Source organism: Myotis myotis, unplaced genomic scaffold, assembly GCF_014108235.1.
Source record: "Myotis myotis isolate mMyoMyo1 unplaced genomic scaffold, mMyoMyo1.p scaffold_m19_p_3, whole genome shotgun sequence".
Lineage (NCBI taxonomy): Eukaryota > Metazoa > Chordata > Mammalia > Chiroptera > Vespertilionidae > Myotis > Myotis myotis.
Window position 1 is genome coordinate 210,412,265 of NW_023416335.1, and position 22,885 is coordinate 210,435,149.

The 22,885-nt window shown below is 57.9% G+C and overlaps 1 protein-coding gene and 1 long non-coding RNA gene across 2 annotated transcripts in view; one reads left to right on the plus strand and one right to left on the minus strand.

Moving 5' to 3' along the window:
- The window catches only part of LOC118651490 (NADH-cytochrome b5 reductase 3), a 27,042-nt gene extending 24,876 nt beyond the window's left edge, over positions 1 to 2,166 (minus strand). The window contains exon 1 of the mRNA XM_036300707.1: positions 2,011 to 2,166. Within this exon, the coding sequence (XP_036156600.1) occupies positions 2,011 to 2,031 (21 nt within the window). The 5' untranslated portion in view covers positions 2,032 to 2,166. The remainder of the gene's footprint in view (positions 1 to 2,010) is intronic.
- On the plus strand, positions 202 to 12,712 carry LOC118651492. Its single transcript, XR_004966265.1, has 2 exons — positions 202 to 436; positions 12,434 to 12,712. It is a non-coding gene; the product is annotated as an uncharacterized LOC118651492 (long non-coding RNA).
- The last annotated feature ends 10,173 nt before the right edge of the window (positions 12,713 to 22,885 follow it).

Here is a 22,885-nt window from a genome sequence, read left to right on the forward strand (position 1 = left end):
GTCCCCAAGCTCCCCGCAGGTGGCTGGTAGACTCAAGTGCCAACCCCTCAGCTGGGCCCCCCAGAGGGGAGGAGGCCTCCCTCGGAGCCTGGAGCCTGCACATCCCAGATAAGCTGCCTGGCGCCCCAGCTCGGGCTGGCCTCCCTCAGACTGCGGGAGGCCCCTCACCGGGCAGCCCAGCTAGGTCTGCTGTGGGTATTCTGGGCCGGGGCGGGGGGGGGGGGGGGGGTGTCTCCAGCAGGGCCAGCGAGGAAGGGGCAATTCCCACCAACCCCTGGTGGATCAGGTCTCCTGACCCCAAGACAGGACTCTGCCCCTCACTCACATGGGAGCTGCCAGGAGGCCCTGGCAGTCCAAACCACGTGTGCAACAGTCACGTGCTGGGGACACAGCGACAAACCAAACCAACCAACCAACCAACCAACGCTGGGAGAAGGTGAGAACCCCGCGGGGTGGGGGGCGGGACGGGAAGGCAACTTCTGGGAACATCGTCAGGAGTTAAACTGAGGCGGGGGATGCCCACAGCTGTGCCTGGCAAGGCTGCTTCTTGGTCTGAACACCCCCGAGTCCTGGCCGGTCCTGGAGGAGCCTCCCCGCCTGAGGGAGGAGGCAGGTGCCTCCAAGTCCAAGAGCTCGGGGTGGAGATGGAGGCAGAGGTGCTGGGCCTATCCTCCCCCCCCCACTTCCCCCCTGCACCCCGCCCCCCCACCCCAATCCCAAGCCAGCAGGGTGCCTGGGGGCTGCCCTCTGTGCAGGGCTTTTGGGAAATCCGAGAGGAGGTGGGCCTGAGGGAGGGAGGGTAGCTCTGGGACAACCCCAAAGGGACAGCACCACCTGGACTTTGGAGCCCCACAAATTCAGGGCCAGTCACAAGCGCTGGCCACGTCTGAGTCCGATTTCTTCATCTGCTGCATGGCTAACAGCACCGCCCCGCAGGGAGGAGGCGGACGGGGAGGTGGAGGCCGCTCAGGGAGGGGGGTGGTTGCTAAAGATGCATAAAGCCCCTTCCATCCAGCGACATCACACACACACTCTCACTCACTCACACACCCCACACACTCACACACACTCACCCCACACACTCACACACACACACTCAACGCACACACCCCACTCACACACCCCACACACTCACACACACATGCACACACACTCTCACACAAACTCAAACTCATACCCCACACCCACTCACACACCCACTCACACACACACACTCACACCCCCCCACACTCACACACACACACTCACACCCCCCACACTCACACACACTCACATACACACACTCACACCCCCCCACACTCACACACACTCACATACACACATGCACACACACACACACACACACACACCCCACAGACACTCACACACACATGCACACACACTCACACAAACACACCCCACACACTCACAGGCATACTTCACACCCCCACACACACGCATACCCTCACTCATACACTCACACCCCCCACTCACACTCACACTCGCTTCCACTCAGCCACACACATTCATTTCTCTCAGCCTCACACCCTCACACACCTGCACTCACACTCAGCCACCACGTGTCACCGATCTGCACTCAGACCCACGTGCAATCACTCACACGTGTGCACACTCACATGCACACGTGCACACTTGCTCGGCCACACGCACTCACACCGTCACACACGTCACGCGCTGTCACCCTCGGTCGCACCAAACCTTCCAGGTCACAGACCTTCGCTCTCGCGCATAAAAGCCTCCGCCCCGCGGGGATGAGGGCGGCGGGCGGTGCCCGCGGTCGCCCATCGGGGCAGCAGGGCTGGTCCCGGGCAGAGGCCTGGGTGTGGGTCAGGGCGCCCGCGGGCACGCCCAGGCTGGGCGGGCGGGCGGGGCGGGTGGGTGCGGCGAGGTGGGACCCGCACCCGGCACCGGCCCCCCCCGGCCCCCGGGCTGGTCGCAGTGGGCGCCGCCCCCGCCCGAGGCCGCGCGCCTGCCGGTCCCTGTCCCCCGCCCCCCGCGCCCCGCGCCTACCGTGCTCAGCTGGGCGCCCATGGTGCCGCCGCCGCTCGCTCCGCCGCCGCCGCACAGTCAGTCCAGCGCCGCGCCCAGGCCCGCCCCGCCCCGCCCCGCCCGCCCCGCGTCACCCAGGAGGGCGGGCCGGCCCGAGGGTGCACGGCGGGGGCTGGTCGGGCCCGCGCGCCTGCGCCGCCTCCACCGCCGGGTGCGCGGAGGGGGGATCCGGCTGGGGGGTGCGCGGAGGGGCCGCGGGGTTCGCGGAGGGGGGATCGGGGTGGGGGGTGCGCGGAGGGGCCGCGGGGTCCTCGGGTGGGGGTTCGCGGAGGGGGATCGGGGTGGGGGGTGCGCGGAGGGGCCGCGGGGTTCTCGGGGTGGGGGGTGCGCGGAGGGGCCGCGGGGTCCTCGGGATGGGGGGTGCGCGGAGAGGCCGCGGGGTCCTCGGGGTGGGGGGTGCGCGGAGGGGGGCTCGGGGTGGCGGGGCCGCGGCCGGAGGGGGCCCACGCTCCCCGCTCCGAGGGTGTGCGTGTGAGTGGGTGCGTGTGCGATGTCGCTGGCCCGGCGCCGGCCCAGGAGGAAGATGGCGGCCCCCTCGGCGGGTCTGAAATTACACCCGGAAGCGCCCGCAGGCCCCGCCCCCGGCCCCGCCCACCCGCTGCCCCGCCCCCCGGCCCCGGCGCCGGCTCGGCCCGCCCGCCTTCGGCTCCGTTGACTCCCGTTGACGTCAAACCATTGGACCAGGAATTGCTGTGCGTTTATCTGAGCCGCACCGGCCGCGGGTGCGGGAAGCAGCCTCCCCGAGTGGAGATGATGCTCGGAGGACGGGCTTCAGGCCTCGTTCTTATAAATTATCTTCAAAACGCAAACGAGTGGGTGACGGACATCCGCTGGCGATAGAAGAGGGGGCGGGGGACGCAAAGCGGGCGCCTCTGGGATTGGATGACAGTGAAGTGATGGGCACGGGCTTCTTCCATCCATGGGCAACGGGCAGTTGGCACAGTGAACGGCTGGCCATTAACTTGAAAACAATAGTAACGAGGGCATGTCCTGGTGCCATGAGTTGTGCCCTGAGGGGTCGGAACCAAAAGGGGAAGTTACAGGTTCCGCAGACATCCCGCAGATCCGTTATCTCAGAATTAGATGCAAAAAGACAAATGGCCCTGTAAAGATCTAATTGATCTTTGGGGGGCGGGGGAGGGGGATACTGGCCTAGGACATGAGCACCGACTCTAACCTGTTTGCAGTTAGAGTTCAATTTCAGACCATCCTTGGGGGTTCCTCTATGTCTCGGGTTTTGCAAGAACACCATGCAGGCCTTCCCTGAGCTGTCAGGTTAGCGCGTGGCCCCTTTTGTCCACACTTGCCTCCCCCTCCTCCCTCTGGGACACGATCCCCAGCTGCCTGTCCCCGGCTGCCCTTGCTTACTGTGTGGGCATCACATCAAAGGTCCCCTCCTACCGTAGCCGGTGTGGCTCAGTGGATAGAGCGTTGGCCTGCGGACTGAAGGGTCCCAGGTTCGATTCCGGTCAAGGGCATGTACCTTGGTTGTTGGCACATCCCCAGTGGGGGGTGTGAAGGAGGCGGCTGATCGATGTTTCTCTCTCATGGATGTTTCTAACTCTCTATCCCTCTTCCTTCCTCTCTGTAAAAAATCAATAAAATATATTTTTTAAAAAAAGGGTCCCCTCCTCCACCATGAGGCTGCCCTGCGGTTCCCGGTGCCTAGTACTGAGCTGAAGTCACCTGTGGGCTTCCACCCCAGTGGACCAGGGCTCCCTAGGGGCAGGACTCTGCCTTGAAATCCCTCCCCTGCATATAGTAGTTGCTCAATAAACACTTGTGGAGAGGGTGAATGTAACAGACCGTGGACCCCTCCTCTGTGGGGGCCCACGCTGGCCCCACAAGCACTCTCTGGCCTCACGCTCCTGGAATGACCGGATAGGAGTCCCTGCTACTCTGACCAGCCAGCCTTCCTGGGTGATGTGTCTCGCAATGTGACGCTGGCCGGGCAGAGGGAGCTGGGCAGAGCCTGGAAGTGGGAACGGGGTGGACAGATAGGGTCAGCGAGGCCAGAGCTGGGAGCACAGTGGTGTAATGGGAGGTCACAGTGAGGCAATGTGGGACCCCGGATGGAGGGAGCTGGGGTGTGGGGGAACGCAGGAGGCCCTGGAAGATTTAGGCAGGTGGGGCGTGACTGCTGGCTTTGAAAAAACTGGAACAGCCTGGAGGCGGGGCAGGGAGAGGGTTCGACTCCCATAGAACACAAGGGTATAAAATGAGAGAGCAGATCACTTAGGTGTTGTTTCCGTTTTCATGATCACATTCTAATATGTCAAAGGAAGTCATCACATCGCAAAGCTTGACTTCAGCGCACCTGGCCAGGAACCTCCCGGAGCCAGTGCTTTCTAGGCCAGCCCCGCATGGGTGCCCTCTCCAGGGAGGCCTGGCAGCAGGTCACCCGCCCTTCTCATCCCCCCCGTGGCTTCTCAGTTTCCTCAGTGCCTTACTGCACCTGGATTGATGGCGGTTCTTCTCCTGGTGACACTCGGAGCTCACTGAGCTGGCTGCCCCGTTGGATCACCCTCCGCAGCCATGAAGACCCACATGGAGCTTTTCCTGGAAGGACCCGTCACCTCACTGGCATTAAAGAGACAAAACCTAAACACCATTTAGATTGAGGCCATAGTGCCGGTCCAGCAAACAACCCCACAAACACAGGCGTAGGATGGAATCCATTTTCCTGCCTTGAATATGTACTTGTGGACTCAAAAAGGAAGTCGCTTTCCTCCTAAAGTTATGTATGCTATGGCTTCCTCTCCTTTTCTTTTTTTTCAATCCTCACCCCAAGATGTGTTCTTATCGATTTCAGAGAGGAAGGGAGAGGGAGGGAGAGAGAAACATCAATGGGTTACCTCCTGTTCACACCCCAACCAAGGATCAAACCCACAGCCTTTCAGGGTAAGGGATAATGCTTCAACCAACTGAGCCACAGCGGCCAGAGAGCCTCTCTTAAGATCATATTAACTGTCTATTCTTCCCTTGTCTATCTGTGTGAATGTCCTCATGATTATTTCTGTCCAGAAAATTTAAGGTTGTTCACAACATGAATGATTAAGGAATTTTGCTCTCCCTGCAGTAAATCCTGCCTGTGTTTACACCACGGGCACATTTCACTGAGCAAAGCCCAAAAGGGGATTTCACTTCTGGTTTTATCTGGAAGCCTCCCTTGAACCTGACCTGCCCGCCAGGCCTGGCCTGACCCTGGCCTTACCCTGGCTCCTGCTTGGCTGTGTGACCCTGTCCACGGTCACACATGAACTTGAGGAGGTCACACACCTGGCGCAGAAGTGGACAAAGGCTGAAAATGAAGCCAAAACGGGGGGTGGATTTTGTCTGCTTGTGGCCCCACGTGGTCAGGACAGTTGCTTATGAGCTCTGGACAGTCACGACTCCAGTGTCACTGGACACCCCTTGCAGCCGCACCCTCTAGCCCGCGTGGCCCCAGGCCCCGTCCTCTTCCAACTGCCCCAGCGCTGGTGAGGGACTGGCCGGGGGGTGTTTGTTTCGCTCAATTACTGATCTGGGCCTCGACTCCCCAGTTTCTGCTTGGGGTTTGGGCCTGCTGGCATCGCCGGTGAGACCCACCAGGACCCAGGACTTGTTCTTTCCAGGGACACGGTTAGCATTCCTTCCCCTCTTCTCGGGTCTCCCTGGGTGACCTGCCTGCACCTTGGGAGGCAGGTGTCTCTCGATTGGAGAGGGAGGTAGAGTTCTTCCCGGACCCCACGGGGCTGCTCACCTGTAGGAAAGGAGGGTGACCTCGGGGGGTGTGGGGTGGGGCGCAGGAGAGACCGGGGTGACGTTGGCGCGGTGCTTCCTCCTGCTCTGGGGACTCAGACCAAGTGGGGTGGATTCAGTTGCCATTCACTGTGTGACCACAGGCCGCGGCCTCTGTTCTCAGCCTCCTCCTCCAAGAGAGGGTGTGGGGTCTTTAAGACGCTCCTACTTCTGATATTTTATTCTGGGTGTACGTTCCCTCAGACTTTAAAAAAAAATTAATTTTTTTTATTGATTTCAGAGAGGAAGGGAGAGGGAAAGAAAGATAGAAACATCAATGATGAGAGAGAATCATTGATCGGCTGCCTCCTGCACGCCCCACACTGGGGATCGAACCCGCAATCTGGGCATGTGCCCTGACCGGGAATCGAACCCTGACCTCCTGGTTCACAGGTCAACACTCAACCACTGAGCCAGGCCGGCCAGACCCCTCAGGCTTTTTATTTTGAGAAATGTCCAATGTACAGAGAATTTGCAAAAATAGTACAAGGAACTCTGATTCTCCAACTGTTATCATGTGACCCCCCCCCCCCCCCCACTTTATCGATCTGTCTGCTGAACCGGGGAGCGTAGCGGCAGTGAGTGGCCCTTTACCTCTCGAACCGCGTGGCTCCTGAGACCAAGGCCGAGGTTCCACCGCGGGCAATGACACACCGAGGAAATGTGCCATTGACACGGCGCTATCACCGGATCCCAGGCCTCATTCCTCGCCCGGGGGCCCCATAGTGCCCTGCTCGCTGCTGTTTTTTCTGGTCCGGCTCTAAGCCCAGGCCAGGCGTGGCGTTTACTAGGCAGGTTCCTTTGGGCCCCTTTAATCTGGAGGCTTGGATCAGAGGCCAGGTGATGAGTGGGCAGCTGTGGGCGCCGGCCAGGCCTCCCTCCTGTAAAGGGAACTTCACTTTGATACCGTGTGAAAATGTCATCGGTTAATGCTTTTAGCATCCGTTAATGGTCCGTGCCTGAACCAATTACCATGGAGGCGGTGTAACAGGTTTACAGGGCGCTTTGGGAGAAACAAAAGAGCTTTGTCCGGTTCCTCAAGGTCCTTCGGCCAAAGAACAGAGCCGCCCCAGGCCCCGTGGCCGCCCCAGGCCCTGGGACTTCCTGGGCCTGTCCTGTCCTGAGGTGTCCTGTCCCTGCTCTCAGGTGTTTGATCCTGGGAGAGGCTGGGAGGCGGGGCAGAGAAACCATCACGGTCTTACAGCGCGGAGGAAACTGAGGGAAACTGAGGCCAGAGGGGAGAGAAGTGGGCAGTACAGAGTGGCTCCTCCCATGGACCGGGAAGGAGGCTTTGGGGCCAATTGGAGCACAAAGTTTCAGGGTCCAGGTTGGGGCCGCCTGACCCCTGGCAGGCCCTCTGGTCCCCGCCCGTTACCTGTGCAGACCTAGGTGGTCAGATTTAGCAAATAGAAACACAAGGTTCCCGATTACATTCGAATTTCAGGTAAACAATGAATAATTGTGTGGTATGTGCCCCAAATACGGCACTTGAATATAGTTATACTTAAAACCCAGCCACCATGTTGTGAGGAAGCCCAAGCCGACCATAGAGAGGCCCGCGTGGAAAGGAGCCGAGCCCCCAGCCAACGGCCAGCACCAACTTTGCCAACCACGTGAGGACACCATCTCCGGCCCCCAGTGGAGCCACCCCACCTGACACCCTGGGGAGCAGAGATGTGCCACCCCCCCACCCCCCACCCCCCACACAAGCCCTGCTCAGAACTCACATTCGTGAGCAAATGAACAGACTGTTATTTTTCATAGCACTAAGTTTTAGTGGTTGGTTACACAATAATAGTTAACTGGGGAAAGCCTCATGAAGAAACTCTCCCCACTTTACAGATGAGAAACTGAGGCACGGGGGATTGAAATCCTTTACCCGGGGTCTCCCAGCCAGTTAGTGGGAACTGGCATTTGAAATCAAACTCTTAATGTTTTATTTTGGTGAACGGATGTTCTTAATTTTAATGAAGTTCAGATGATCAGTGTTTTTATGATTAATATGTTTTTTAAACATGTTTTTATTGATTTGAGAGAGAGAGAGGAAGGGAGAGGGAGATAGAAAAGTCAATGAAGAGAATCATTGAGCAGCTGCCTCCTGCACTCCCCCTACTGGGGATTGAACCCACAACTCACAATGGTCCTGGTATCTCATCTGACGTTCAACACGTAAGGTCCTGGTGTCCCAGCACATGGAGTGCTACCATGTATCTGACCAAGTTCCACTGAGAGATATTTAGTTTGTTCCTAATTTTTCACCATTTTGGACAAAACTGTGGGGAAGACCCTTGCAGGTATATATTTGCATTGCCCCAACTATTTCCAAAAAATAAATGCTTAGACATGGAATTTCTTGGGCAAAGAGAGAGCAAAGTTTAAAGATTCCTGGTAATACAGCCAGAAGGCCAATGGGCACCCTGTGCGAGAGGCATTTTCTAGGAGCATCATAACAAATCATGACAAACTGGCTGGCTTCAGAAAACAGACATTTATTCTCTCCCAGGTCCGGAGGCCAGAAGCCTGGAACGCAGGTTGGTTCCTCCTGGGGGCCCCGAGGGAGAAACCTTCCGCTGCCTCTCCTGCTCCTGGTGCTGCCCCCAGCCTTGGTGTTTCTCGGCTCGCAGCCACATACGGACAACCTCCGCCTCCACCCTCTCTCTGTCCTCTCCCCTCCTGTAAGGATGCCAACCTGGGGATTTAGGGCCCATCCTCAATCCCGGATGATTTAATCTTGAAACCTTTAAGATTCTGCAAAGACCTCTTTCCCAATCAGGTCGCAGCCTGAGGCTCCAGGTGAAGGGAACTTGTTGGTAGACAAGGTGTTCCCAGCGTGGGTTTAAGCTGTGGGCACCTGGGGCTCAGGCAGAGCTGGGCGGGTCTGGGCAGGCCAGTCCTGGCTGACAAAAGCCTGGCTGACAGGTGTTTGTGTCAGGGGCTGAGCAGCCCCCGGGGAGGGGAGCCAGCCTGGGGGGGAGGGGGAAGGTACATGCACGGGAGCTGGGCACCACAATTTCTGCCCTTTCTGAGCACTTGCCAGCACTGTTCCAGGTGCCATGTGTGGTAAGCTGGGCCCAAAACAAAGTTAGCCGTGGAGGGAAGAGGTATTCGGAGTCCATCTCACGGTGTCCGTCACTGGCTTTGGTCTCTGAGCCACCCCGGGGCCTGGGCTGCCTACGCTGGTTTTTGTTTGTTTGTTTTTAATCCTCACCCGGGGATATTTTTCCATTGATTTTTAGAGAGAGTAGGAGAGGGAAAGACAGAAATATCGATGTGAGAGAAACATCGATGGGTTGCCTCCTGCATGAGCCCCGACCAGGGCCCAGGCCAAGAAGGAGCCTACAACTGAGGTACATGCCCTTGACCGGAATCAAACCTGGTACCCTTCAATCCAAAGGCTGATGCTCTATCCGCTGAACCACACCGGCTGGGGCCTGGGCTGCCTGCTCTGGAAGGCCAGACTCTGAGCTCCGCCCTCCTGCATAGAACCCGTGGGAAGTACTGAGCCTGAGCAGGGGGGAGGGCAGGGCCGGCCAGGCGGCCTCGTCACTAAGGCGTCCAGCTTTCAGCAAGAAGGAAGCAAACCGCAGCCAGGCTACTCGGATGGACAGACTGGCTGACTGTGGGCACCACGGGGGAGGCACCAAGGGCCCCCGAAGGTGTAAGATCCAGAATGCTCCTGGTTGAAGAGCTGGTGCTATTGAGCGCTTCCTGTGTGCCAGGCGCTGTTATAATCCATTCAATCCCCACAATAAGCCAATGTGCGTTACAGCTGGGGAAACTGAGGCACCAAGCTATTTAGTGAGATGCCGAAGGTGGCACAGCTAGTAAGTGCCAGAGGGGATGCAAAGCCAAGGCTGGCTGGCTCCAAAGTCCAAGTGCTTAGGTGGGGGGTGGGGTGGGAGGGTGAGAGGTTGTGGGGGGAGATGCACTACCACCTGGGGGCAGAAACCAGGAACTTACTGAAATCCCTTGAATAACTCACCAAATCAAAGGAGGTGGCTTGGGAAAGCTGGAGGATGACCAGGGCTCCCCTCCCCACCTCTTTGCCTCTCTCTGCCAGTGATGGGTGTCTTCCCACTTGGGTGGGCCGCCCATGATCCACCAGCGGTGATCAGAGAGGAAAAATCCTGGGGAAGAACTCTGATTGGTCTGTTTTGTTATGTGTCCGATTTTGGACCAATCAGTGCCGCCAAGGGGCTGGCACTCTCCCATTGGCCCAGTTTGGGTCAGGTGCCTACCCCTTAGCTAATCACTCTGGTGAGGGAGGCAGGGTCAAGTCGGGGGAGATTGGTTTCTCCCATTGGGATGACAGGGCTGGTGCGAAGTGGGTGCAGGAGGGTCCCCATGAGAAGGGGACTGCACCCTGTGACCTCAGGGGGAGCTGCCTCCTGGTGGGGGTCACCACTGGATCCTAGAGCTGGAGAAGGCTCCATTCTTGACTTGCTGTGTGACCTTGGGCAAGGAGAGGACGGGAGGGTGCTCTGAGGACCTCAAAAGGCTGCATAATGATATGCAAACGAAGGCGGAAGAGAGAACGCAACCCTAGAACACGGCACTGTGCCAGGTGCTTGCCTGTGTGGAGAGTTAGGATCAGAGATCATAATCTGGGCTTCTCTCGTCTTCCCCTGTATTTCCCCCTTCCTTTCCTGTGCTCACCGCCCCAGGGGACCATCTGGGCGGAGCTGAAAGCCAGCAGCCTGTCTGGAATGGGGAGAGGGTTCCCAGCACGGACAGAGCTCCCTGGGGACGCAAACAGGAGGAAGAGCTCCCAGCCCTGACCAGGGAGGGGACCCAGGGCTGGGGCAAGAGAGGGCCTAAGGGAGGTCCATTGATTCCTGGGCCAAGGGGCCTGCCCCCCCGCCCACCCCCGCACTACTGCAGGCCCATAGGACGTCTTATGTGAGTTGGAGAAAGGTGCCGAAGTTACCAGACAGGGACTGGGCCCGAGTGGGCCTGCCTAGGGCCAGCTGGTGGTGTGTGGGTTTTTGATTTCCTACAAGAAAGATTTCACAATACAAAAAGAAATCTAAAAATAACATAAAAAATAATAAAGATTTCCCAATATAAGCCCAGGTGATCTTGAGAATATGTTGATTCAAGTTGGGGACAGCGGCCCAGCCGGAGGGGCTCAGTGGCTGAGTGTCAACCTATGAACCTTCCGGCTCTGACTGTAAATTGCTTGGCCAGTTTGTTCAGTGTCCCAGTTTCCCATTCTACTTGCCCAGAGGTTTCCCGGCTTCTTACCATTCAGCCTCACGGCTCTGGGAGCTGCCCCAGGCTGGGCTCCAGGGCTCGGTGAGGCCGCGCCCACCTCTGCCCGGTCCTTGCACAACAGGCCCGATGGTTCTGCCTGCACTGCTTCCCGTGTGGGCTTTCCCGGGGTATGTGGGTCACTGGGACCCTGACAGTCTCCCCAGAAAAGCCTCCCAGGCCCCCTTCGGGATAAGAAGAAAGCAGGAGGCTGTCAATGTCAGCCGCTGCCCCGTGATGCTGGGAGGCCGCGGGCCAGTCGTCACCTGAAATTCCTAGGATTCTGGAGCTGAAACGTCTTTCCTGCCGGCTGGGCAGAGGCGGGGCTTAGAGGCTGAAGCTGCCTTTTAGAAAACAGAAAACTGTTCCCTGCGCAGCTGTGTGTGTGGAGTGACCTCATGTTATTCTCATGTCGACCCCATGAGGCAGGAAGGACCATCCCATCTCCTAGATGAGGAAAGCCAGACGGGTTCAGAGAGGTCAGGGGCCTGCCCAGAGTCACACAGCCCACCGCAGCGGCACCGGAGGCACCCATCTCTAATTCCGTCTCTCTCGCGCCATTTCTGTCTCTCCTCTGTTTTTTCCTCGATTCGCTCATTTGACAATTTTAGTCACTAAATACCTCACACACCTTTGGGAGGTCCTAGGGCATGCACAGGGCATGGACCAGGCCAAGCAGGAAGCGGGCGGGGGGGGGGGGGGGGGAGGCTGAAAAGTGTGGCGTAGAGGTTGGCCGCTCTGAGGCTTAGTGGCCTCATCTGTAAAGTGGGTCTAATAATGGGGCGTTCCTTCCGGAGAAGTTTCTACGCACAGCCACACTCGAGCAGGGAATTCTGCTCCCCCTCCTGGAGGCCGGGGTGTCCACACGAGTTGTTTGGAATTCTGCTGGGGAGATTTGTGTCCTCACTCTATTTACCGACTCAGTCGTTCATTTATATCAGGCATGCTTTTATTTTTGTGGCATATTTTTATTTTTATGAGCATATATTTTAGACATTTTCCTACTTTGTGCTATAATCCAGTTCTTTCTTCCTCTCTCCCATTGTTCCGTCTTTGGCCATCGGTAGCTCTGTCCCTTGGCCCGTGTCCCTGGACATGGTAATTGTGTGGTTCAGCATTTCCTTGGTTGCTGGTTTCTGGCATTACATGTGTTCCAGGCTCCTTCTGTGTCTTTCCTGCCCCAGGCCCAGAGCAGCCGTTTCTCCAAGGAGCTTGGTTCCCTTCATTGGAGAGTGGTGTTAGAAACCATTGTCTGGCCCTAGCCGGTGTGGCTCAGTGGATAGAGCGTCAGCCTTCGGACTAAAGGGTCCTGGGTTCGATTCCTGTCATACAGTCATTCTATGTTTACTTACAGAGCGACTGCCAAACTACTTTCCACAGCGGCTGCACCACTGTCCACGCCCAGCAGTGCGTGAGGTTCCGGTTTCTGCTCATCCTGGCCAGCACTCGTCCGGCCTGTCTTTTTGACGACTGCCACCCGGGAGGCAGTGCCCACTGGGAGGGGTGTCTCGCTGTGGGTTTGATTTGCATTTCCGGGATGATCACTGGCGTCTGGCACCTTTTCATGTGCTCCTTGGCTCTCCGCGTGTCTTTGGAGAAACGTCTGTTCCGATCACATGCCGCTGTTAACTGGGCTGTTTGTCTTGACTGGCACTTTTCGGCGTCCCCTTCAATTTGGCGCCTGAGGGAGGGGGTTGCCTCTCTCACGTCACCCTGTCCCAACCTGAATCTGAAAGAAGAGGACGGGGTGCCGTGAGCCTTTGCAGGGGGACTTCCTTGTTTCCCGGAGGTTTTGGTGACAGGGTGTGGGACGGGAATGGGCCGGGATAAGGATGAGGGGGCCTAACTCTGGGTGGGTGGGGTTCTGGTGTGAGGAGGGGAGGGCACTAGGGGTGGGGACCCTCGGGGCACCTGTCCCTGCGTGGCTGACAGAGGCAGAACCTGCTCCCCAGGGGCCCCCACCCTCCGTGCCACGTGGCCCCCGGGACCCAGACCCTCCACAGCCTCCACAGCTGGAGTCGGCAAAGGGAAGAGCACAGGCTCCAGCGTCGGTGTGACCTCGGCTGGCGTCCGGCTCTGTCTGCACGTGGAGGGGACGGCACCGGGGCGGCACACGCCGCACGGGGCCTGGGCTCCCCCTCCTTGAGGGGTCTCTCGCGGGGCCAGAGGTGGGTGCATTGGGGACAGAGCTGCTGCTCAGGCGGCCACTCAAGGGCTCCACCATCCCGGCCCCCCAGGCCCAGGCTGCCAGCCGAGAGGCTGCTGGGCCTGAGTGAAGGGGCGCAGGTGTGGCATGGGGGTGGCAGGCTCCCCCCAGTCAAGGGGCTTCTCGGTCACGGTCACTTCCCTTCTCAGGGCCTCGGTTTCCTCCTCTGTGCGAGGGACGAGCCCCCAGCAGGGCCCTGGGGGAGGCTGCCAGGCTCAGAGGAGCACTTCCTCCATTTCCCAAACCGCAGGCACCCAGGGCACCCCAGAGGCTTGCTTCCTCTGAGCCCACTCTGTTATGTCCTTAAATTCATTCACTTTTTCCCTTAAAAAATAAGCTTTCTGTCATCACAAACAGAGAATGAGTCGCACTTGCCAGAAATAGACAGTAACCATAGAGATACGCACAATGGAAATAATGAGATTATCTGGCGGATGGAGGCTGACCCGCAGGGCCTGCTGGGTTCTGGGCGAATGAGCACTCGGCCGGGTTGCGGAGGCCGCAGGTGTCCTAGCAACGAACAGAGGCCAGAGGAGCCGTGAAGAGAGGAACCTTCTCGCCACGGGCGTCCTCTTTAGTTAACGCTACGTCCTGGGAGCACGAAAGGACCCAAGGACCCCAGCCCCAGTGGGACCCTTGCTCGGGGAACCTGAAGTGCCTCCCACCGTGGGGCTGGGCTTGTGGCTAAAGGCCCCCCACTGCCCTCCGCTGGGCAGCCACCCGCAGGTGTGTCCGTCTGTGTGAATTAGCACCTGGCCACCCCGGGTTCTTGGTCGGTTTCTCGGAGTCTGGTTAGCAGAAAGCCAAGTCCCACAGTCCACTCCTGCTGGGAATGCCAGGGGCAAAGGAGCCAACCACAGGCCCCCACGAGCCCTGTCCCCCGTCTCATCGAGACACACCCGCTGCCCACCGGGGACCTGCTGCTTGTGCACACTGCACCGCAGCCTCCGTGGGACTGCCTTCAAGGAGCTGAAGGTCCGGGTGTCTTAGGCCCAGAAACAGGTGGTTACAGAGAGAAAGGGGGGGAGCACTGAGGAGGAGGGATGGCTGCAGGTCCCCCGTGAACCTGTGAGCAGCCCATGACACACAGGCAGCTTCTGATGCTGGAGTGAAGATGGAGAAGGAAAAGGAGGAGTCTGGCGACGGCAGGGGAGAGGGGGCATGGCCGAGGGCCCAACTGGCCAGGTGAGAGGCTGCCAGGCCACCCAGGTGCCGGTCTAGGCCCTATTGTAACCTCCATCAGCACAGGCGAGGCTTCCCGAACTGAAGCAGGAGGAGAGTGAGCCACAAGTGACACCTGGGGGTCTGCTGGACTCCTGGTGAGCGGGGAGGTGGGGGTGGGGGTGGGGGTGTGCGCAGGTGAGCATCATGGGGGAGGAGCCATGGGCCCTGAGGGGAGACCCCCAGGCCAGCCATACAGAGTTCTCCCTGCAAAGCTCCAGTCACAGCCTTGTTATCCAGCGCCCCCAGGTGGATGGTTGGAGAATGGGTGAAAACACTGAAAAACATGGCCTTTACTTCCCAGATGGGATGAAGCCACCCCCTGGAGCAGCCTCAGGCAGCGGCCCCTGAATCTGACCTCCACCACTGACCTGCTGGGACCTCAGTTTTGTTCCATGTAAAATGGGGTCCAGTCCCAGAGGCTCTCAGCTAAGTAGAGGTCTCCTCCGCGCCCCACGGTTTGTTTTCACTGGCCTGGCCAGCTGGTGACAGGATGCCAAAGCCACAGGGTGACCTTGCAGGTCTCAGAAAATCTGCCGAAGGCTGAAATACTAACCCTGCCGTCTAAGGCCGGGGACCCTGGCTCTGCCCGAGATCCCTCCCCGTCCCTGCCCCTGCCCCTGCCCCCCAGCAACCCTGGGAAAGTTACTTCCCTTCCTCGGCCTCAAGCTCCCCATCTGTAAAGTGGGGTAATGAGATGGCGTGTAGAGCACTCAACATCGAGAAGACCCTGTCTTCTTGCAGGCAGGATTACTCGGAAGAGGATTTAATTACCGTAAGTTAATTTAGATTTAATGAGGCAATGCATGGAAAACGTGTGGCCTAGGGAGGGTCTTAATAATAAATGCCCTCCTAGGACTCTCAGGCACCTCTGGGTGCTCCAGGTGGGGGCCCAGGAGGCAGGGCCTGGAGGTGGCACCAGACCAGCTCCCCTCTTGCTGCCTGCCTTGTGAGCCAGCCCACCCCCCACCCCCCACCCCCCCAGGGGCTTCCTCATGGTCTCTGTGCCTTCGTCAGCACACAGAGGCATGGGCCCTGTCTAGGCCCCACAGCAAAGCCCGGGCAGGGACCTGGCATGGCCAGGATGAACTTGAATCAAAGCCTGAGGCTCTTCATCGGAGCCCAGATGCCCGCTGGCCGCCTCTGTGCCAACCTCAAACCCACCCCAGAAGCCGTGCCTCGGCCTGGAGGCACCCACGTGCCCCTCCCTGTGTTATGGAGCCTGGGAGAAGGGAAGAAAAATGTCTTTTCTTCTGCCCTCCTAGGTCTGTGACCCTGGGCCTGCCCAATCCCCCCACTCACCCCAGGCCTGTGTCCTGTGGCTTTAGGCTGTGTTCACGGTGGGCCGTGGGTGGCTGCTGAGCTGGGCCAGTTTCTCCTGCATGAGAATGGGGGCGTGGGGGCCACAGAGCTATGCAGACTGTGGGCAAGGGCCCAGGGCTGCGCGATGCCCCAGGAGCTGCAGGCCACAAGCGTTCCGAGCAGACAGGATTGGGGGCCGGGACAGAGAGCGTGGCCTCTAGGAAAGAGGCCCAGCTCTGTCACCTGCCCACTGTGTGACCCTGGGCCAGTGGCTTCCCTCTCTGAGCCTCATAACTGAATTGTGGAGAAGCCTACCTCTCACCAAATGCACTGATTGTAGGAGAAACATCAAATGAGTGTCTCTGCTCTAACCGGTTTGCTCAGTGGATAGAGCGTCGGCCTGCAGACTGAAAGGTCCCAGGTTCGATTCGGGTCGAGGGCATGTACCTTGGTTGTGGGTACATCCCCAGTAGAAGGTGTGCAGGAGGCAGCTGATCGATGTTTCTTACTCTCTATCCCTCTCCCGTCCTCTCTGTAAAAAATCAATAAAATATATATTTTTAAAAAATGAGTGTTGCCCTAACTGGTTTGGCTCAGTGGATAGAGCGTTGGCCTGCGGACTGAAGGGTCCCAGGTTCAATTCCGGCCAAGGGCATGTACCTTGGTTGCGGGCACATCCCCAGTAGCGGGTGTGCAGGAGGCAGCGGATCGATGTTTCTCTCTCATCGATGTTTCTGGCTCTCTATCCCTCTCCCTTCCTCTCTGTGAAAAATCAATAAAATATATATAAAAAAAATCAATTGCCTATATATACACTATAGATATATAGCAATCAGTTGAAATATGTCTCGGATGAAAAGACCTCATTCATAATAGCATTTAGGAAAAAAGAAGTGGGGGAATGAGATAGGGGTGAGCAACAAAGGAAAGAGAGAGAGAGAGAGAGAGAGAGAGAGAGCTCATGGACACAACAATGTGATGATTGTGGTGGGGAGGGTGGTGGGAGGAGGTGGGAGAGGGTGTAGGAGGGATAAATGGTGATGGAAAATAAATTGCACTTTAAAAAAGAAAAAGGAAGTAAAATGTTAGGAAATACATTTAGCGAGGATTGGTAAGTTCTATGTGAAGTTAAGGGGCATACGGAATTCTTCAATTAAAAAAAAAACAGGCTTTATTCTTGGATAAGAAACCCAACCTCATTAAAATGTTTGTTTTTTCTAAATTACTTATGCATTTAATAAAATCCAAACAGGATACTGAAAAAAATTAATCGAAATGACTCATCTAGAAAGTGAACACAGCTGGGAAAATTCTGAGAAGGAAGAGCGGGGAAGAAGGATGGACTCCATTAAGCGGCTAAAAGATGGAATGCTTATTATTATAATCATCTGAGGTAATTGAGCACTTAATATGTTCCAGGCCCCGTTCCAAGGGTTTAGAAACACTCACCCGTTTGATCTTCATCACAGCCCTGGAGGTGGCAGGTATGAGGGTTTTAGAGGCTTAATTCGTGTATCCTGTCCACCCGGTCAAGTTCAAACCCACTGAGAGGACAGGGAATCGGAGACATGGAGATCAACACAGCCTTCCTATTACTAATAGCAGCGGAGTTAGAGGATGAGGTGGAGTTCTAAAAGCAGAACTTCACCAGGAGAATGAAAAGGCAAGCCACAGGCAGGAGGAGCATACTGGCAGCACAGAGCTGACGAAGAACTGTATCCACAACACGCCAAGAACTCTTATGACTCCACATTAAGAAAACAAACTACCCAGTTTAAAAATGGGCAAAAGACCTAAACAGACACCTCGCCAGAGATGCTGCCCAGATGGCGAATGGTATATGAAAAGATGGCCAACGTCACGCACACGCGGGACTTGCACATTAAAACAACACACCTATTAAATCCAAACGGCCGGAATCCAAAAACTAAAAAAAAATTTAAAAATCCCAAATGCTGGTGAGGATGTGGAGCAACAGACACTCTGGTGCTGGTGGGAATGCAGAACAGTGCAGCCGCTACGGAAGACAGTTTGGCAGTTTCTCACAAAGCGAAATATAGTTTCCCATATACTCACCCAAACATTTACCACACAAAACCCTGCACATAGAGACAAACAAACAAAAACACACACTACAAAAACAAACCCAAACCCCCCCTGCACGTTCAAAATTGTCAAAACTAAAAGCAGCCTGGCCAGTGTGGCTCAGTGGTTGAGTGTTAACCTGTGAACCAGGAGGTCACCGTTTCATTCCCGGTCAGGGCACATGCCCAGGTTGTGGGCTTGATCCCCAGTGTGGGGTGTGCAGGAGGCAGCTGATCCATGATTCTCTCTCATCATTGATGTTTCTCTCTCTCCCTCTCCCTTCTGACTGGTTGACCAGTTGCTATGACACACACTGACCACCAGGGGGCAGACACTCAACACAGGAGCTGCCCCCTGGTGGTCAGTGTGCTCCCATGGCCAACCTCCCGCGGCCAGCCAACCTCCCGCAGTCCCTCCTGCCTCTGCCGGCCCCAATTGCTGTCCAGGCCTAGGGACCCGAGCCATGCATGAATTCGTGCACCGGGCCTCTAGTAAAAATATAGTAAAAGAAAAATAATGAACCCAGAGCTAGACAGACTTCCTCCATCCAGTCACACGCAGCCATGAATGCCATCGCCCTCCCATGTGGGAAAGGGAAGAGCTCTCTGGGGACAGCGGGGAGGGTACCGGCTGAACGTCGGGTTCCTCATCCCAACTCACCACTCAGGTGCGCCTCTCTCCTTGGCTGGGGCCAGAGGCCTAAGTGTGGAGGGAACTTCCTTCCTGGTGAGGGGGTTCAGAACATGTCTCCCCAAACACGCTGCTCTGGCACGCTGAGGACTCGGAGCTGAAGGCCCTGGAGGAAGTGGCCTCCCTGCCCCAGGAGGGGAGCACTCTCGCCACCAGGGACTGGTGTCCAGGACAAGATGGGCCTGTACAGCAAACTGCAGGGAGAACCCTGTCCTATTAGCTCCCCCATATACTTGCGAGTCCATCATCTCACAGCTCACTACCTGGCCCAAGCCCCTTCGTCTTGTCACATCCCCATAAACCAGTGGTTCTCAACCTTCCTAACGCCGCGGCCCTTTCATACAGTTCCTCATGTTGTGGGGACCCCCAACCATAAAATTATTTTCGTTGCTACTTCATAACTGTAATGTCGCTACTGTTATGAATCGTCATGTAAATATCTGATATGCAGGATGTATTTTCATTGTGACACATTGAACATAATTAAAGCACAGTGATTAATCACAAAAACAATATGTAATTGTATATGTGTTTTCCGATGGTCTTAGGCGACCCCTGTGAAAGGGTGGTTCAACCCCCAAAGGGGTCTCGACCCACAGGTTGAGAACCGCTGCCACAAACGCATTGCTCTTTATGCAAAAGGTACATGAGCTTTGGGCCTCCATCGCTTATTTGGGTCCTCATTTTTCTTCTGCAGACTCCCGAACTGTTAACTACCTTTGTGTGCTCTCCCTGGTTAATCTGCGTTGTCCGTTAACCCTCAGGCCAGCCAGGGAACCAAAGGCTAGGGAAGTTTTCCTCCCGCACAGGGAAACAGAAGGGGGGTGGAGGTGGGGGGGAGGGCGGAGCTCCAAACCCCACCGAGGAAAATCCTCCTCTCCCAGGCAGAACCGCCCCCAGGGGGACTGGGAGTCCAGGGATAGGCCTCAGTATAAAGGGGGCGTTTCAAATTGGGGGTAGGGGGTGGGGAAGGTGAACGGGTTGGGAGAGGGAGCCTGCTGAGAGCCTCCCCCAGCTGCCCGTGACCTCAAACTCCACCCCAGCCGGCACCTGGTTAAGGAAGGCCGCCCTGGCCCAGGACCAACCGCACCCTCAGAGCAGCGCCAGCTTCGCCCATCTCCTTGCGGGGAGGTCTGGCCCTGAGCGGGCTATGGGGGAGCGGAGCAGAGGGGCCTGGTGGAGAGGGTGAGCATGGCCTGGGTTCTGGGAAGCTGGGGAGTATTACCTGTGCCCTGCAGCCAACCCGAGTGAACAGCAGCAGGGGTTTGGGGTGGGGACACAGCCTTCTCCAATGTTGGGGGAGCACCAGCCATCCTGGAGATGAGGCACGTGGGCAAAAGGGTGGCTCTCACAGAAAGGCCAGTGCGCGCCCGCAGGAAGGCTTGTGAGGGCGCATGTGCAGGGGGAGTGAGGGTTTGCCTGAGTGCGCGGGCACGTGCGTGTGTACCCCCGTGTGCGCGTGCCACCCAGCGTGCGGACAGGAGGAGTCCGGGCCTAAAGGCCTGGTCCGTGGCGGATTCAGAGCTGCTGGCCCTGGAATGCTCGTTCCCTCCCCCTCGCCCACCCCCCTACCCCGCCCAATTGGAGGTGCCCATGGAGGAGGCGCACGGTCTTCGCAGACCCCCACTCCGTCCTCCCAGACCGCGAAGCTGGGGAGGAGCCGGGGGAGCAGGGAGGAGAGACCCGGCCTAAGGGTCTCAGGAGGCGCCCTTGGCCCTGAGATCAGATGTGGGGGCCGGTACGCGCCTGCTGGTGGCCTGGGCCTCCAGGGGGGCGCCCTCGAGCCAGGAAAGGGCTCCCTGATGCCGCACACGGTCCTCTGGTCCTTCCATCCCTAGAACCCACCCCTGGGCGGGGGTGCGCGCCTCGATGGGGCTTAGCCACCCGCCCGCTCCCCGCGGCTCCAGGAGATGTTCCAGTTCACCCGGCGCCGGTTCACCTGAGTCCTGCGCTGCGCTCGCGGGGGGGCCCCCCTCCGCCCCCGCAGACCCCTGGGTGGGAGGAGAGGCCGCCGGACCCCGAGGGCGGAGCTGTGTCCCCGGCTACGAGGAAACCCGGCGGCGGAGCAGAAACCCGTCCAGGGGCGGGTGGACGGCCGGAGGCTGCCCGGAGGCTGCCCGGAGGCTGCCCGGAGGCTGCCCGGAGGCTGCCCGGAGGCTGCCCGGAGGCTGCCCGGAGGCTGCCCGGAGGCCGGGCGCAGTGTCCTGGGTGAGAGCGCGCCTGGCCCAGGGCACAGCTGGGACGAAGGCCCGGAGGTGGGAGAGCTGGGGTGCCGGGGACACCGGAGCCCTGGGTGGGGAGGCCTCGGAGACCTGGGCCCCCATCCCGGCGGCCTGCAGTCCCGGGCCCTCGGATTCCTGGGCCGGCGGCAGGGCGTCCCCGGGAGAGCGCAGCCCGCCATCGCCGTGCCCCGCGCAGCCTCCAGGCGGCAGCACCGAGTCTCTGCGCTCTCGCTCCAATCTGCCTGCCACCCCTTTATCCAGGTGTTTCTCCTCCCTCCCCCGCCGCACTCGGCCCTTCTAGCTCCGCGCCCCCCAGTTCTCCGGCGCCCCATGGGCTCCATAGGATGGTGGGAGGAGGCGCGGGGATGGGCGGCAGGGCGTGCGGGGAGGCGCTGGTCACTGCTGAGGACAGAACCTGAGACAGAGACGGTGCTGGACCCTGAACTAGCAGCCCCCCCCACCCTCCGGGGGTGCCCGACACTCCCTCCAGCTTAACTCTGATTCCTCCGTCCCTTCCCGCCTCCCCCCTCCAGACAGACTCGGTTTCCTTTCACTAGAAGTCAAGAGACACCCAGCCCCTCCCCTGCCGTCTTCTACCTGCCTATTAAGGACTCAGTAATTCCCCCTCAGGGTTACGTGTTTATGTTATGAGGAAGGTCAGGCCAAGTGGCACCTTAAGCCCGAAGGCAGCGGTCCTGATGGGATGGATTCAGGCAGAGCTCCAGGCCTCTGTCCAACCAGGTGCTGGTGAGCCTGCGGGTCTACAGGTCTCCTCTCACCCGTCCAGGTCAGGCTCAGGCGCAGAGCCCAGTGTGGGGGGCTCTCCTGAACCAACATTTCCCAGGGCACTTCCTGCAGAGCCTGGGCAGGTGAGCCCTAAGTAGGTGAGGTCTGGCAGGTGAGCCCTAAGTAGGTGAGGCCTGGGCAGGTGAGCCCTAAGTAGGGAGGCCTGGCAGGTGAGCCCTAAGTAGGTGAGGCCTGGGCAGGTGAGCCCTACGTAGGTGAGGTCTGGCAGGTGAGCCCTAAGTAGGTGAGGCCTGGCAAGTGAGCCCTAAGTAGGTGAGGCCTGGCAGGCAGGTTTGGATGGAGGATGCAAGTGACACCATCTCAGGCTGCTGGTCCTCCTGGGCAGTGGTGATGAGGCCACCTGTGACCTCTTGAAACCCTTTCCCACAATTCCAAAGAGGGGGATGTTCCTGAGGGCCGAGGTGGGGCCTGGGCCTGGCTTTGACACTGACTCTGACCTTGAGCTTGTTACTTAAATCCCGGAGCCTTAGTTTCCTGTCTGTAGAAGGAGAATAGTTAAACCTGCTCTGCCTCTGGCAACGTTTTTAATGCCTCTAAGCTTCCATGCTTGTACCTATAAAATGGGCTTAAGTATAGCCTGTCCCGTCTACCTCACAGTTTTGCAGTTAAATCCAGCCAGCCAGCCCTAGCTGGTTAGCTCAGTGGATAGAGCGTTGGCCTGTAGACTGAAGAGTCCCAGGTTCGATTCCAGTCAAGGGCGCGAGCCTCCATTACAGGCTCCTCCCCGGCCGAGGCGGGAAGCAACCAATGGATGTCTTTCTCTCACATCGATATTTCTCTCTGTCTTTCCCTCTCTCTTCCACTTTCTCTAAAAATCAATGGGGAAATATCCTCCTCAGGTGAGGATTAAAAAAAAGTCCATCCATCAAATAATAATAATAATAATAATAATAATAATGAACACGGCCCCAATGAGGCTGAGACAGCCCTAGTGAGGTTGCAATGGCCCCGGTGAGGTTGAAACGGCCCCTGTGAGGTTGAGGTGGCCCCTGTGAGGCTGAGACGGCCCCTGTGAGGCTGGGACAGCCCCTGTGAGGCTGAGATGGCCCCTGTGAGACTGAGACGGCCCCTGGGAAGCTGAGAAAAATACCACATGATCTCACTCATTTATGGATAATAAGGACCATTATAAACTGATGAACAAAAATGGATACAGAGGCAGAGCAGCATTGAGCAGACTGTTAAACTACAGTGGGAACCCTGGGGAGGGTTGGGGGTGGGGTAGGAGATCAACCGAAGGACTTGTATGCATGCATATAAGCATAACCAATGG